At 41.0% G+C, this 17,423-nt stretch overlaps 1 protein-coding gene across 1 annotated transcript in view; it reads left to right on the plus strand.

Annotated features, from left to right (window-relative positions):
• The first annotated feature begins 3,412 nt into the window (after window positions 1–3,412).
• The window catches only part of PPP2R5A (protein phosphatase 2 regulatory subunit B'alpha), a 63,403-nt gene continuing 49,392 nt past the window's right edge, over window positions 3,413–17,423 (plus strand). The window contains exon 1 of the mRNA XM_025429866.3: window positions 3,413–3,761. Coding sequence (XP_025285651.1) covers window positions 3,563–3,761 — 199 coding nt within the window. The 5' untranslated portion in view covers window positions 3,413–3,562. The remainder of the gene's footprint in view (window positions 3,762–17,423) is intronic.

Genomic DNA, 17,423 nt, shown 5'->3' on the forward strand with positions numbered 1-17,423 from the left:
ATTTATTTTAAAAGATTTTATTTACGAGAGAGAGAGGGAGCACATGCATGGAAGGAGGGACAGATTGAGAGAGGAAGAGAAACTCTTCCTGCTGAGCATGGAGCCCAACACAGGAGCCTGAGATCATGACCTGAGGCGAAATCAAGAGTCAGATGGGACACTTAACCAACTGAGCCACCCAGGCACTCTGGAATCTGCATTTTAAATAAGTACCTCAGAAGATTCTGATGGTGATCAAATGACCACACTTTCATTAACCCTGCTCTTGAGAACTAAAAATTAGGTTATGTACTATATGTCTGTCCTGGGCTCAATTGGGAATATGAAGGTATAGAAAGACTAAATTCTTGATCTCTTGGTGTTTACAAACTTTCAGAGGAGGAAGAGCATAGTGCCATCTCCAACAGTACGTGAGGACAGGCAGGCCATGTGGGTGATGCAGACAATAAATGCTTGGGCAACGTAAAGAAGTGAGACATCACTTCTGGCCAGATGACCATAAATGGCTTCATAAAAGATGGGGATTGAGCTGAGGTTTGAAAAAAATATAGGTTTCAACCAGATGGAGAAAGAAAGATTACTTCAAGATGTCGTAAGAGTAAAGACCACAGGGGTGCGGGGGTGGGGGTGGGTGGTGGATCAAGGGAATATAACTAGTTCTAGGGGATCAGTATATGGAATGATGTGTCTGACCTGAAAAAAGAGTTTGTGTAGGGACATGGTGGGATTTATATCTTGAAAGGTAGTTAGGAGTTAGCTTAAAGAGAGCCTTAAATTTGGACTCTTTCTTCAAACATGTGAATAAGATACGAATGGAGTTTTAAAAGACCGATCTGGCAGGGAAGTTCAAAGCTCTGAAGTATGTTTGGAGCCAATTGTGCAAATTGTGAGAAGGCCTGGTCTGAACGTTTGTGAAGGTAGATTCAATATGGTCTGGAGCTTGACCTGATTGTCAAAACTGGCTGCTGAGATTTGAACCTCCTTGACTAGGAGAGTCGGATACACTTTCACCACTCTTGAATTTGAGGAAAGAATTTTGAAGCGATTTAGTTCTGGATCTAGAATCCAACTTCCTACCCCCCAAGTTGAAATCTTCTGTACATAGGCATCAGGCCACTTTTGTTTAAACACATGGCACCTATTTTTACCAAGTGGAAAGGAAAATGTCTGGAGCTCCTCAGAGAAGGAACGGAGATCTGGGCCCCCCAAGCGCAAAACCCCTAAGCCAAAGGGAGACCGTTGCGCTTACGTATTTCATTCTCACAACTTTTCTAGGCTTACATTTAGGCTTAAAGGTTTTCTAAGACTTCTTCCACTCTGTAGGTGTTTATCCATTTTACATACGTGACAACTCAATTCACGAATTCCGTTTAGTACTAGCGCTTTAGGTAGCCAGAGTCTTATAATAGGTTGGAGAAAGAACATTTGGTTCCCTGTGAGTACTTCTCATACAAATCAACTCACTTATTTTTATTAAACACGATACGCAAAGCACCGCACGTACACACACATACACGGTGACCGATCCTGGTCTTTAAGAGGTTTCAAATCTGGGGATCCCTGGGTGGCTCAGCGGTTTAGCGCCTGCCTTTGGCCCAGGGCGCGATCCTGGAGTCCCGGGATCGAGTCCCACGTCGGGCTCCAGGCATGAAGCCTGCTTCTCCCTCCTCCTGTGTCTCTGCCTCTCTATGTCTATCATGAATAAATAAATAAATCTTAAAAAAAAAAAAAAAGAGGTTTCAAATCTAGGCGGAATCTCCAAGGAAGAGACCACGATGAGAGTAAAGAGCAAGCCCCCAAATCCACAAGCCACTGATCATGCACTCTGCACTCGTAACGTGGGAGAAGCTGAAGACCTCCGGCGCAAGAAGAGGTGAAGACGAATGGGATGCCAGGGCACGAGAAACCTCTTCTTGGATGGTGTGGCCGGGGGGGATTCTTTGAAGCAGAAGGTGCTACGTGGCCCGCACCAGGCGCGAGAACAGTTCTTGGAGCCACCGTGCCCGAACCCCTCAAGAGCTACACCTAGCTACACCTTTAGTCCGCCAAGTACCAACTACGCGATTTAGGGCCAGGGGAGGCCCCAGGGCCCGCCCAGAAATCCAGGGCCCAACTCCCGACAGGACCAACTCGCCTCCTCGCCCTCCCCGGGGCCCCGTCGCCCATTAACCCCACCGCCCGCTTCCCCAACCTGACTTCTGCTCCACCCATCTTAGTGATGCAACACACCTGGCGCTCTTTCCCGCCCTAGACCTCAGACAGACCCCATCAGTCGCTTCAGTCCCTCATTGGCCAGCGGGGAGCACAGGGGAAGGGAAAGGGCCTTCCATTTTGCTCTCTGAAACTACCCACTCCGGTTCCCTGGTCTTCTCATAGGCCGTCGGGAGAGCAATGAGAGCCCGGAGCTGCCGCGCACGCGCGCGGAGGAGCCCGCCGGAGGCGGGGCACTTCCCCTTTCTAGCAGGAGCATTCATCGCGCTGTTGTGACGTAGCGGCGCGCCGCTCGCCGTCCTCACTTACGATTGGCTGTGGCAGAAGCCCGTCACACAGCCACGCCCCACTCCTCAGCCTAACCTCCCCCTTCGGAGCCCGCCCGGGAGGCCACGCCCCACCCCGGTCCCGCCGCTTAGGCCTGCGATTGGCTGAGGGAACCGGCATGGTTACCCGCCTCCTACTCCCTCCCCGAACGTCCGAGGCCGGCGGGACCCCGCGGAAGGGGTCCGTCAATCTCCTCCTTCCCCACCCCTCGCCAGCCCCTCCCCCGGCCGCGCGCACACGCACACGCACACGCACACGCGCACACTCTGCCCGCGTCCTGCCCCCTCCCCCCGCCCCTGCGTGCGCCCTCCGCCTTCTCGAGTCGTTAGCGGCCGCTCGCCGGGGCTTGTCCGTGGGCGGCGGAAGGGCGCGCGGGGGAGGGCGCTCGGACCGCGCGGCGCCGCGAGGAGCGAGCGTGCGCGCCCAGAGCCCCGCGGCGGGTCACCGCCCCGGGAGATGAGGGTCCGGCGCTGACGGGGAAGAGCGGGCACCGCGGCGGCGGCGGCTCGGAGGGGCCCCGCGATGGCAGCGCCTCGGGAGGAGGCTGCGGGCAGGGCGGGCAGCGCGGGCAGCGCGGGCAGCGGCCGCTGAGGGGCCGCCGGCCGCAGCGCGGGGCTGAGGAGGAGCGAGGCGCGCGCGGCGTCCGCACCCCCGCGCCGTCGCCGCAGTTGTCCAAACTTCGGGCTCTCTTCCACCCGCCCTCCGCGCCCGGAGTCAACAACTTCTTCACCCCCCTCCGTCCCCGCCCTCGCCTCCGTCAGCCCCGGGAGGCGGCGGCCGCGCGGCGGGGACCAGGAACCGCCGGCCCTGAGATGTGGCCGTGAGGCGGCGGCGGCGGCGGGCGGGCGGCGCGGAGAAGCTCGGCGGCGCCCGGGAGCCGGAGGGCGGCGCGGCCGCGGGGACGGGGACGGGGCGGAGGGGCGCGAGCTCCCCGCGCCTCTCCCCCCGCCTCCTCCTCCTCCTCCTGCCGCTGCCCGTTCCCTGCACGCAGCAGCCGGAGCTGCCAGGCGCCAGGGCCGCGGCGATGTCGTCGTCGTCGTCGCCGCCGCCGCCGCCGCCGCCGGCGGGGGCTGCCGGCGCCGCCATCTCGGCCTCGGAGAAAGTGGACGGCTTCACCCGGAAATCGGTGCGCAAGGCGCAGAGGCAGAAGCGCTCGCAGGGCTCGTCGCAGTTCCGCAGCCAGGGCAGCCAGGCGGAGCTGCACCCCCTGCCCCAGCTCAAAGGTAACCTCCGAGGGGGCCGCCCCGGGGCGGGGGGAGCGGGAGTCGCGTCCCTCGCGTTGCCTCCCGGCGCCCGCGCCCGCGCCCGCATCCAACAGGTTTGCTCTGCAGAGTTTGCTGCAGATGCCAGCCCCCTGCCCACCTGCGCGCTCGCTCACCTGCGCCCGCGCCTGCAGCTCTGCGGCTCAGCCCCCGCCGGGCGGCTCTTCGCGCCGGCCCGGGGCGCGCGGCGCGGGGGGTGGGGGTGGGGGTGGGGGTGGGGGCTCCTCCAGCCTGCCCTGCCCTGCCCTGCCCTGCCCTCCGAGACCCTCCTCCGCTCTTCCGACGCTTGGCACTGCCCCTTTACTGCTTCAGTCGGCCGGGCGTCTGCGCGCACCCTCGCCTCCCCTTGCCCGCGGAGGGAGCGACCCCAGTTGTCACAGCGAGCGGGCCCTCGGTGGCCGTCCTGCCGCAGACCGCGACGGGGAGTCGGCTGCCCGGCACACCCGCTCCTGAAGAACGGGCGTGAAAACCCCACTCGTTCGTGCAGCGCCTTATTTGCTGGGTCGTTTAGGTTCACGTGGTATCGTTAACTCCGAGAGTGGAAAGACTCCGAATACTTCGTTGCCGGGGAAGATATAGACATAGATACACACACGTACACGGTAAAGTTGGGGAAGTTGCAAAAGAGTCCATAAATCCAGTCGCTTTGCAGCGGATTGGGAACTTGGTTCGCGAAGCAGGGATTCCAGGGGACCGCGTAGGTCTGGACAGTGATTCAGATTCGTGCCCGCGCGCAGGGCTTTGCAGGAGAGCTTGGCGCTCCTCGGCGCGCGCGTACTTTTCCCACAAGGGCTCAGGGGACTTTTAATAAAATGTTTCCCGGTGGTCTGGTTTATTCTTGGTGCGTTATTCTCTTTACATTTTGTAGTGTTCGTGTCTTCGCTTCTCTGTGAGAGAGAGAAATTCGCTCGGAACGAGAGGATAACCCTCCTAGATATTTCAGACAACTCTTAGCACAAAAGAAACCTGATAGAAATCTAGATCCTCTGTTTTGCGAGGCCTGGAAATTAAAGGCTCATGCTAAAATAGAATCGGCGGTGAGATTTTTCGATCCGTTTCGCCTCCTTCAAGGATAATCTGGTTCTGATTTGTCTTCGGACCTCGCCTGAGTCTGGCTAGGAGTCTAAAGAAAACCCCAGATCGAATCACAGTTGACCTGCGATAGATCTGGAACCCCGTTCAGACCCTATACTGCCCTGTCTTTTGGGGGTGCTTCTAAATCAGGGACCTCCACAGCCAGAATCCAACTAGCTTTTGAAAGGTTTTATTGAAGAAACGTGTAGCGTAACGTGTGTGGCTGCATTTATCGTTTGCCATGCAGCATGCAAAAATGGTTAAAATTTACATATCATAGTCCTTGGTAAACCACAGTGGTAGGCATTGCCAAGATTTTAATTCTTGAGTGATATCATAGCTATAAAAGAATATCGTCTTACCTGTTAGGACATTGGATTGCTATTCATGGATTTCAGTTGTAAACTTAATTAAAACGTTTTTAAGTCATTGATTTTTTCCCATTAAATTGTGGAATTTCTCATAATCGGAAGTTTGCTGCTAGTGTTTTTCATACTTATTAAATTTGCTTTTTTAGTAAGGTATTGTGGGTCCTTACTATTGTCCTTATTAATGTATTTACTTTTATTTAATAAAAATAGTTGAATATTAAACATGGTTAGGAGATGGAGTTTTAATGCAGTTTTTAAAAGCTTGACAAAAATATGCAGAGCCAGTAATCCTTTTAAATTATATGGTGCGTAGTTCAACAAGTTGAAGGTGCCATTGAGTTTTTTTTTTTTTTTTTTTTTTACAGTATTTGGTCACTAGTGGAGAAAAAATAAAATTGGAACTTTAGATTAATTCTGCATATTTAACATGAAAATACAGTGTTCTTTAAAAGGAGAGTTCAGGTATTCGAGGTAAATTTATGCAAATATAATTGTGGAAATAAGACCCTTACTGGGATTACCCACTAATAAGAGCTACTTATACTCCAAATGCCAAAAGGCTTGAAAAGTGCTTTAAAAAAAAAAAAAAAATCCAGTTTCTTCACATGGTACTTGGCAGTGTGCTTGATACCACAAAGTTGTGTGCTTTTTTCTGTCTGTAGTAGTTTTTTCCATTTGTGGTCTTAACAAAAACCAGTGGAAAACCCTTTAGTATGTGTATGAAAGAGAATTTTTCTTCCTGCTCTGAAATATAATCTTCCTGTGGAGAGATTCAGATATTTGTGGGCAACCAAGATCTTTCAAGTGTTTATACTAACCTGCTTATGTTACACTTTGTCCACATGGATCTAAGCTGGAAAGGTGCCAGCTATTTTCCTCAAAGCTTACTATGGGTAAGGATTAACAAAATAATCCAACTTTTTCATCTATAAGAAGTTTATTTGTGCAAAATCATTTACCAAGTAGGTTGCAGGATTTTAATAGGGAAAATGTTCAGAGAAAACTATTTAGTTATAGAAAGTTTTTAATAAAAAAGCCTTGTTAAAAGGATTTTTTAAAAAATTAGGACCTGCCATGTGGGTCCTGAAAATTCAACTGCCTGATTTGTATAGCTTAAAAAATTTTTTTTCTAAGCATTTTTAAATGTTCTTGTTATGTTAATTCTATAAGCTCCCCCTGAGAACTATGTACTAGAAAATAAAAACAGAGGCATTTTATCAACCTTTTTTTTTTCCTGTTTTTAAATTTAAGTTAATATAGGACTTAATTTTTCTACCTTAAACTTTTACTCTAGTAACAACAGTTAGGAAACTTTTAACATTAAGAAAATCTGTTATTCAAAATAGGGAAGTTTTCCAGCTTGTTTTAACCTATTTTGTTTAAGTCTCTGGAAGAATTTATTTAGTAAAGTAGTAGCTGCTTTATATTTATATAACTCTTAGCATTTACAAATTGTTTCAGACTTTTTTCCTACAATTATAAAGCAGTATTGTATATAATAAGTGAAACAGTCCAAAGAGGTGGAGTAAAAATAGAGAATCCTTATTCTTGATATACCTTGCTTTTTCACACCTATTAAGGTCATGCTTTTGCATGACAAGCCATAGCTAGGTGTGTTTTTACAAACATTATATTTTACTGGGTCATCCCAGCAACTCTGTGCAAAACCAGTTATCATTTACATTTTATTGATGAGAATGTAGAAGCTTATACAGCTTAGTTTCAAGCCTGTGACTATTTATGTGATATTGCAACTGATATGGGTCCTCAGGTCAAATGATTTCAGTATTTTTGCTGTTAACCTACTTTATAAAAATTTAAACCAGTGTTGTAGAGTTGGGTTATTGAGGTCAGTCTTGGATCGAAGGTAAATTTCTAATCTTTCTGAGTTGTTTTGCTTATCTGTAAAATGGGCATAATATAGCTCCTCAGGATTGTGGGGATTAAGTGAAATAATGTAAAGTATCTAAAAATAGGCAGTGTTAGTTCCCATTCTCTTTGGTATTTGAAAGTCCTGATTAAGAATATTTTTTAATGAAGGACTCATATAAATAGTAAACTTTGCTAGTGTACTTCAAGAATGATTCTATTTTTAACCAGTTTTCAGAAATGATTTATGTGAAGTAAGGTGAAACTATATCATTTTTCAGCATAAGTATGGAACTGGAAATAGGGTGGGGTTAAGATTGTTTAAATTATTAAAAGCTGTAGTTAGAAGATTTTTACCAAGCAAAGTAGTTGAATTAACCAATAGAATTGTATAGATGTGCATTTCTCCTAAGAGACAGCCAGTAAATAGCAAAGAACAATGAAACTGGCTTTGAGATTGAAGTGAAAAATTTCCCAAGTATCACTCAGATTCTTTGTTGGTATATTCTTAGAAACTGGGTCCCAGGCAGCCTCCAGGGGGACTCAGCGATTTAGTACCGCCTTCAGCCCAGGGCTTGATCCTGGAGACCCTGGATGGAGTCCCATGTTGGGCTCCCTGCATGAAGCCTGCTTCTCCCTCTGCCTGTGTCTCTGCCTCTCTCTCTCTGTCTCTCTTGAATAAATAAATAAAATCTTAAAAAAAAAAAAAAAAGAAAGAAAGAAAAAAGAAACTGGGTCCCACTGGTACCCAGGCCAGTAACAGTGATGCTGATATGAAATGCTGTGCTTACCTTGAGGGAAAAAATTTTTTTTTCCCTTGATGAGGTATTTGGTGTTTTAGGATAACTGGAACAAGAATGCTGAATGATCTGAAGTTTCTTAACTATCTTAACTTTCTTGTAGTGGAGGAAACACTACCAACTCATCTTTTAAGATTTATAAGTCTTCTCAAAGTTACTATCATTTTCTATAAACCCCAAACCCCTTTTTATAGTTGGGTTGTCACTAAAGGAGACTTGAAATTCATCTGAATATATCAAGAAAAATGTTTGCAAAGGGATTTAACATTTTTGTCATTTTAGGATTATTTTCTGAAAGTAATGTCATATTTCTTCTAGAAGACTTATTTTTTAGTTAAATTTTAGAATATGTTTGTTAGAGAAATTGATAATGTAGTATCCTTTGCTGCTGGCATCTACATGAAGGAAAATTTTTCTAATTAACATGTACAGAATTCTTATTTAGGGTCAACTTCCTTTTCCCCCCAGTTTTATTACCTCCTCTGATCCTTAATTGAATTTTGGATTATTTTATGAAATGTCTAATTGACTAAAGTGATAATGCAATAAAATGTGTTTAGTTAAAATAGTGTGATCATTATTGGGATAGAGTGCTATCCTGTAAATAGTAAACTTGAGTTGTCTTTTTGCATCAGTTTAATAATTTTTATTTATGAGAATTATATTTTTCCGTGATAAAATAACAAAGATGAATTAGTTCTTAATGAGTTTTTGTCCCTCTTTGAATGACAAAGATAAGTTTATCAACAAAAATAATGTATTTGGGAAATAGATTTTTATGCTTTATTTTAGGAATTTTTTAAATAGTAAAAAGCTGGTAATGGAGACTAGCTTATTTTTATTTTTGTGTTTAGCACTCTGGTTCTCAACCATGTCTGTATACTTGGAGAGCTTTAAAAAATATCAATGCCAGGCCCATCCTCAAGAGATTCTAAATTAATTGGCCTAAGGTAGGATACAGGCATTTGTAGTTTTAAAAGCTCCCAGGGTGACTCTAATGTGCAGCCAGGGTTGAGAATCACTAAGTTAGCATTATCTGTCTATTGATTTAATTCATTAATTGAGACTTTGTCCTTTTCTCTGATACTCATGGCTCATTACCCAGCCTATTAACATTTCCTGCCCTCACTTCACCTCCTGCTATTTACTTTTCACTCTCTTAACTTTGCTGCCCCCTATAGCTAATCAGCTCCTTTCCTTGAAGTGATGTTAGATTCTGGAGTTTTAGGTACAATGAGATGATTCTATAGGATTTTTCTGTAGTTACCATAATTAAAACTCAACTGTTACCATTTTATAATAGGTGGTCCATTTTTCTTTTCTCTGATTTTAGAGCTGTGGCTGAGTAAAATGAAAGTGAGAAGTAAAACGGGGTTTTAATCCCATCATTCAGGGTAACATGATGATTCCTACCACTTTGGATTGTAAAGCTGGTATTTGTTATGCACTAAAGGCATTGTTCTGCTTCTAGCGTATATGTTGAATATTAGATATTGAACCAATGAACTTTTCTTGAACTTAACTGTATTTTTGGTCATGCCTTGTACTTATTCAGTGACAAGAAATTTTTTTTGCACAATATATTTTACTTCTATCATCTTAATCTTGACTACAGCTTTTTATTGAAGATAGAACACCAAGGACCACTTATATTTCATGTTCTTGTTTTGTCTTTGGCCTTTCTGTTATGCAATTTGAGTAAGACTCCTATTTGTTGATTTTTTTAAGTCAGTGTTCAGTTATGGAACAATGTTCTTTCTCCAGAATGAAAGACTTTGAAAGCAGAAGTCATCTGTGTTTTCACATCCTATTGTACCAAATAACAGTATTCTGTGCATAGTAAATATAGTTCTGTAGTTAAAATAACTCTTGTCAAATAAATTACCTGTTAGTTGTCTGACCCTCCTCCCTTAACACTCCTCCCCCTATCTAGTTATTGATTTTCTTTCAGTGATGTTTGTTCAGTGAAGTTTGATGCTATCAGCAGATTGGTTGCCTTCTGTTTTTTGTCTTTAAACATTTGATCTATTCATGAGAGACACAGAGAGAGGGGCAGAGACAATAGGCAGAGGGAGAAGCAGGCTCCCCAGAGGGAGCCCAATGTAGGACTCTATCTGAAGACCCCAGAATCACACCCTGAGCCCAAGACAGATACTCAACTGCTGAGCCACGCAGGCTCCCTCTTTTTTGTTTTTATAGATATAAATATATATCTATATTTTAGCTATATTTGTGTCTAAATATAGTTCAGGGATTTTAAGGAAATAAACTCTGGGCTTTTGATACCATGACAGTAAATAGTAAATGTAGGTTTAAAATGAAGGATGTTTGCTCTTGTATTTTATGCTTTGCAAATAACTGGTTTAAGTGATTCGTAGGTAACATTATTGATAGATTTCCTACTAGGAAAGGTGTTGTGTAAGGTTTGTGTGGAAAAGTAGTACTGAATTGACTCTCAATCTGGACATGTGTATGCAAACATTAAATGAACTCAAATAATTAGTTTGCAGTAATTTCCAAATTTGACTTGCAATCTTTATAAGGATGTCCTTGAAGGAGATGAAAGGAACAGATTTTAAGTATATAATTACTTTTAATGTATTATTGTGTAACAGGGAACCTAAATGCATTGCTGAAAGAGTTTTACATGTCAGAGTAGGTTTATGCAAAATAAATTCTACTTGTCAGAACAGGATATTGACTAATAAGCAGTTTCAAAGCTACTTTTTATGTATATCTGTTTGAAGTCTTTCCTGAAGGAATTTGTTTATGTGGGCTTTTTTGAGTGAGTATTGGTGAATTTTAGAAATCTGCAATTTTGATCAGAAATCCTAAAGAAATGTATTATGATTTTCAGAGGAATAATTTGCTGAATATGATAGGCTCACATGATAATATTCAGAGAACCTATTTCTAACTTGGACACCGAAGGCAAGGGATTTCTTGGGAACACACTCCTCCTACTGGAATGGTGATGCTAATTGCAGCTACTATAACCTCACCATATTATATCTAGTTGAGCCTTCTGGTGGTGAATGGGACCTCGGAAGTCATTGTAGTTTAATCTCCATTGGGAGTCAGTTTCACTCCTATTCAAAGTAAATAGCTTGTCATTTCATCAGGGAAGCTTTTTTTTTAACCTAGGGAGGAGGAAATATGGGGTTTTTAAGCTCTTAGATGTTTTCTCAGATTTTGCTTTATTAATGAATAAACTGTATGGGCAGTACGGAAAAAAGAGGTTAAATGTCTAAAACAAGAATTTTTTAATGGCTGGACTTAAAACTTGTAGTTCAGGAGTATTAGATATGACTTCAAAAATTATACATTTTCTCTTTTAAGTGATTTTGCCTTTGTTTCACACCCATTGGTAAAAGTTAATCTATAATTACAGCTGTTATCAGAAATTAGTGATTATTTGAACACATTGTTAATCTCATGCCTTTAAATTAATAAAGTGAAAAAGATGAAACCGTTTTTGTTGTAAACCCTGAATTTTGATTTAGCAAAACTGAGTGTTTTAGACAGACTTTTCTAATAATAAACATCTGCTGAAGCCATAAATTATAATTTCTGTAGGAATATGTATCTGCTTTTTTAAAAAGATTATTTATTTGAGAGGGGGGGAGACAGAGGGAGCGAGAATTCCAGACAGACTCCCTGCTGAGTGGGCAGCCTGACACAGGGTTTGAGTCCCACAACCCCAAGACCCCTGACCTGAGCTGAAACCAGGAGTAGGATGCTTAACCTCTTAACTGACCTGCCCAGGCGCCCGTGTATCTGCTTAAAACTAACAAAAAACCCAACTTACACTACCATTCTTCTTTTAATTGGCCAGAGGAAAATTTTTGTTTGCCTGCTGTTAAAACTAGATATATATATATATATACTTGCTTTCACAGTCTGGTGCAGAAATATTTTCCTATTTTCCTCTCTTTGGTGTTCATAGTACTTAAAATTTAGAGATTAAAACTTAAGTGGATAAGATGAATGCTTTTTAAAAAAATTAAATGTCTTTAGGAGCTTGTAGTTTCGTGGGGAATATAGACATATAAGGCAGTTTGAATTACTATCATGTTTTGTGATAAGAGTAAGCAGTAAGTGGCTAGAGTAGTATATGGGGGACCCAATCCAGTTTTGGTATGTAAGGAGAGAGATCAGGTAAAGTTTCCTGAAGAAAGCAGCAGGTACACTGAGACCTAAAAGAGGTGGTCAGCCAAGACAGATGGGGTCTGAGAGGTCCACCTAAAGGGTAATATGTGTAGCCCTAGAGGTGAATGAGTATAGCATATTTGAGAAACTTCCAGCAGTCTGTGTGGCTGTGATAAAGGATATTGTAACAGGGAACTGATCAGACAAGAGACTGATGAAGCAACAATTAGAGTCTATATCATAATCTTAATGCCATGTGCTGTGTTTACTCCTGATAATAGCACGAAGAGTGTATTGGAGGATGGGAGTAAGGATGTAAGTTAGGATGCTGACACAGTAATTCAGACAAGAGATGACAGTAGCCTTGTCTAAGGCAGGACTTTGTGAGAGGGAAAAACCAATGACGATACATTTCTAACTTGGGCAACCTAGAGGCATAAGAGCAATTTACTGAAAGGGAAGAAAAGAGGAAGATCAGATTTGGGAGAAAATGTTTTTTTGTTGGACAGGTTCAAAGTGAAGCTGTCCACTAGGAAGTTAAATATTTGGTCTACACCTAAACAGAGCTATCATAGAGAAAACAATTTGAGAGTCTTTAGATTAAAAGTAGCATTTGAAATGATTCACGTAGAAGAAACCACTGAAAATGTGTGGAAAGGGAAGAGGCCAAGGAATACCATCATTTAGATGATGGTCACAGGAAAGGGGGTAATCTCAAGGCAAGAGAGACAGCTTGAGTGGAAGCAAAGGGAGACCGGTAAGAGTAGAGGCAAGGCAGTCACGGGAAGAGAATATTTAAAAGTGGGGGTGGGGGACTAGTAACATTGAAAAAGAGCTGTTGACAAGTCAAATAAGAACTGAAAAGTCTCCATGGGTTTAGTAGTCTTACTAACATTGGTGACTTGAGAGGCATTTCAGAGGATTGATGCGAAATTCCTGTAAAGTGAGGAATGAATGAAAACTATTAAAGTCAAATTAGTAAGTATGGACATCTCTTTCAGGAAGCTTGACAAAGAAAAAAACTACATCATTAGCTCTCGGCTGCAGAACAAGATTTTTAGAAGGGGGACCAGTTAGATTATTTTATTGGGCAAGGCAAGACATGGCATGGCTTCGGCTAAGGGTGGTAGTAGTTGAAAGGAAAAGTAAAGAGATGTATTTGAGATGTATCTTAGATAGGACGTTAATTATTTGAGGGGAGATGGAAAGATAGGAATCAAGGGTGATTTCCAGGTGTTTTAGCTTGGACCACAGAATGGGTAGATCTACCACCACAGAGAAGGAATACATTGAAGAAGGAACCAGATATAGAGGGAAAAATCCAGGATTGCATTTTGGAAATTTGAGGTTGGAGATACCTTTTGGCAATCCAAGTAAGAATATCAAATAGATATTCTTTGGAAAGGGTGAATCGCAGAGTGCCCATTTGGTAATTTCTGTAACTTCTAAACATTAATTAGAAGATTTTCAAGTTTGCCTGTTAGAAAGTGGTCATAGTTTGGGATGTTGGCTACTTGGTCTTCTGGCCTTGTTGGGCTCATCTAGTCACTATTCAGTGGAATGTCTGTGTATACCAGATGGTGTATGTGTGAGGGAGATCACAAAATATGTTGGGACGAATGCATGAGTAAGGTTAGTGTTCTTAGTGTTTTCTGTGTTTAGACTCTAAGTTAACTGGTTTAAGACCTGAGATCTAGACCTTCTCACCAGCATTTAGGTAGTCAGTTCTTGGTTTTATTATTTATTAAATGAAATAATGAAGCACAAGCTATTAAATTGACTTAAGGAAAAGCACCATTTTGTGTCATACAGTGATTTATAATTTTATACGGACTTACAATGTTTACATACAACCCTAAGTTAAGCATTTTGTTGTTAAATCAAAACAGGTGGGTTGTATATTTGTGTAAGTCAGTATCTTATCAGTTAGTTATTGATTCGTCCTCCGTAATATTAAACTGAAGATATGTATTGCCTGCACTAAAGCAATATTAACATCTTATTTTCTAACAGTACAAAGGAGAAATAATAGTAATTGAGCTTTGTCAAGGTATTGATTTCTTTTAGGTCCTGGGCAGGTAGACCACTACTGAACATAGTTTTTCTAAGAATCTTCAATGCAGAGGATTTTTGTTTCTTAAATTCCTCTGATATAAAAATCTTCATTGATCTTCTTTGGTGTCTCCCTTTTAGCACTTCCTCCTTTTTTTAGAGTAATGAAAACTTTTCATTGGAGAATATTTAACATTTGTTTTATGAATGAGTAGTGAAAAGATGAAGTGAATTTTTAGCACTTTTGTCAGAGCTAGGTTTGGGGCACCTGGGTGGCTTTTGTCAGCACTTTTGTCAGAGCTAGATTTATAATTTAGGGTTAAAGTTACAATCAATAATAAGCAGTTTTAATAAGTTATTATGGGATATCAAGAATTGATCAGACTGTCTACTTGTTTTTGCCTTTCTTTTGGAGAGTTTAGGAAAACTCTCCTATACAAGCTGTGTACACACAGTTTTTGAAAATTTGTATTTGTGGCCATATTAGCGTCGTCTTTCTGATCATCATTTGCCAGTTTGAGAGAGGAAATAAATTGAAGTAAGATAACTGAGACTTGGATATAAAAGTAAATTGGGCTAATTCATCTATCACTTTACTGATTTTATTCTGTAAAACCTCTAAAAAACAAATTGGATGATGTCATCTCCTTAAGTAGTTTTCTACATAGATTTGTCCTTCTAGTGAATTAAGCAGCCTAAATTTGAATCCAAAGTGGAAATAAAGTAGTAAATGTAACAATGTACCTTTTAGGAGGTATTTAGTTTTAATAGTCATATTTCCTTCATAGGAAATTTCTATCATTCACTTAGGAAACTTAAAAATAACCCAGCTTTTACCTAGCTACTGAATACCCAGGCACTGATGTTGGTATTTTTTTTTTTTGATGTTGGTATTTTATATATTTTGATATCCTGTTTTTAATTTGGACCACATGGATGACCTTACACATAACATATTTTGATATTTTGAGAACTGCTTTTTTTCCTTTTTTCTTTTTCTTTTTTTCTTAAGATCTAGAAAAGTAGCTTCTCCTGTGGAATAGGAATGACTATTTTAGGATACAATACTTGCTGTGAGTCATGAGTGAGTTTCAGTTTTCATGGTTTTCTAAAATAAACTCACTTAACGACGTGCCATAAGAAATGTCATATTCTTAACTACCCTATTTCCTTTATAATGGCTTTATTATTTTTATAAAAACTTACAGACTTCACTGTTAAGTCAAAAAAGAATCTTACAAAGATAGAAATAAAAATTCTCAGAGAAAATGTCTCTTAAAATTTTGAGTATCTTTTTTCTTTTTTTGATTTTTATTTATTTATTCATGAGAGACATAGAGAGAGGCAGAGACATAGGCCTTCCATAGAGGGAGAAGCAGGCTCCCTGCGGGGAGCTGGATACAGACTCAGGATCATGACCTGAGCCAAAGGCAGATGCTCAATCACTGAGCCACCCAGGTGCCCCAAATTTTGAGTACCTTTCTATATTTTCCCATTAAGTGGGATTAAATAATATATGCTGTTCTGTGTGTAACCCATTATTTACTTTAATTGAATATTATAAGTGTGCTTCTGAAAAGAAAAAATTAATTTAGATTTGTTTCTGAATACAGTTTTTATTTCTGGAAATACTAAATCAAATTACTGTAAACCTTGATTAGAAAAATTCCTTATATTAAAAGGAGAGGAAATCATTTCTAAGAACTATACAATCTATAATACAATAATAGATTTAATTTTATGGAGATTATACATGGATATCTTGGAAAACCTGATTAAAGGGATGTATCATCTTGGAAAATATTATATACAATATTGTGTATATAATTTGGGGGTTCTTTGATTCACCACCACCACCACTCTGAAGCCCATCTATGGTCTGATGGTGGAGGGAAGTAGGAGTGTTTTTGTAGACTTTGGGGCCTGTTCTAGAGACTTGAACAACCTTGTTAAGTCATTAGTCCCTTTCCTTAACACGGTAGCAGGTGTTTTTTAGGAGTTACAGGAGGAGTAGTTACCAGATGGAACCTCATCACAGTCATCAAAACTGAAAATAGCTTATAGAGGCATTGATCTGCAAAGATCTGTTTAATACTTCTTGTTCCCCCAAAATTCCAAATGAGAAACAAAAGGCTTCTAGAAATCTATTTTATTTAATGAATAACAGGATTTATATTCAAAATGGAGTCTGGGGGTGGGGAGCGGCTGGAAAAAAAAAAACAAAAAAACAAAATGAATCAAGCAAAAACAATGTTTCATAATTTATCAGAGAAAAAACCCAGATACCAAAAAACAAATTGAATTAAGCAGATGACACAAATATTCCATTTATAGACATAAATCAAAGCTATTGCAGGTTTGATCCCAGACCACCACAATAAAGCAAATATCACAATATAGTGAGTCAAATGAATTTTTAATTTCCCAGTGCATATAAAAATTAACACTGTACTATATAGTCTTTTAAGTGTACAATAGCATTGTCTAAAAATACCTACCTTAATTTAAAAATACTTTGTTGCTAAAAACTGCTAATCATCAGCTCTCAGAAAGTTGTAATCACTGATCATAAGTCACTATAACAAAGTAATGAAAAAGTTTGAAATTTTCCAAGAATTACCAAAATATGACAGAGACATGAAGTGAGCAAATGCTTTTGGAAAAATGGTGCTGACAGACTTGCTCAATGCAGGATTGACACAAACCTTCAATTTGTAAAAAATGCAGTATCTGCAAAGTGCAATGAAATAAGGTATATACCTGTACTCTCTCAGGAGCCTTTCAGTATTCAGCCTTTCAGAAGTCCCAAGTTTCTACATTCCAGGGAATTCATATAACAAGCCCCATTCTCTCATCTTATTTCTTGTTTTCTATTTTATCAGAAGTTATTTCTGAAGACAAAAGATAATAAAGTTCATTTTTTTGAGATAAAAATCGAACAGCACCTTCTTATCCTTCTATAATGCAATAGTTGTGGATGTATTCACATCTGAATAGTAATGGAGTAAAGCATAGAAATATTCTTCAAAGTTTTAGATTGTGTTCTAACAGTTTTCTTAGAACAATATTTGTATACTAGGATTCATTATCAAAATGGTAGGGTGGATGTGTTCAAATTTCCTAACAGGTGATGCGTCCAGTTTTTTCCAACCATTTTTCAATTTTAATGAAATCATAGATCCTTAACTAAGTCCTATTTGCTAAGCTGTGAATCATTTGTTAATAAATGTTTCTATTGTTCCTTTATAATAGTTTGAGCCTCTAAAGTTTAAAATAAAAGCTGATTTTAGAGTCTTAGTTATTAATGT

Source organism: Canis lupus, chromosome 7 (genome assembly GCF_003254725.2).
Source record: "Canis lupus dingo isolate Sandy chromosome 7, ASM325472v2, whole genome shotgun sequence".
Classification (NCBI taxonomy): Eukaryota; Metazoa; Chordata; class Mammalia; order Carnivora; family Canidae; genus Canis; species Canis lupus.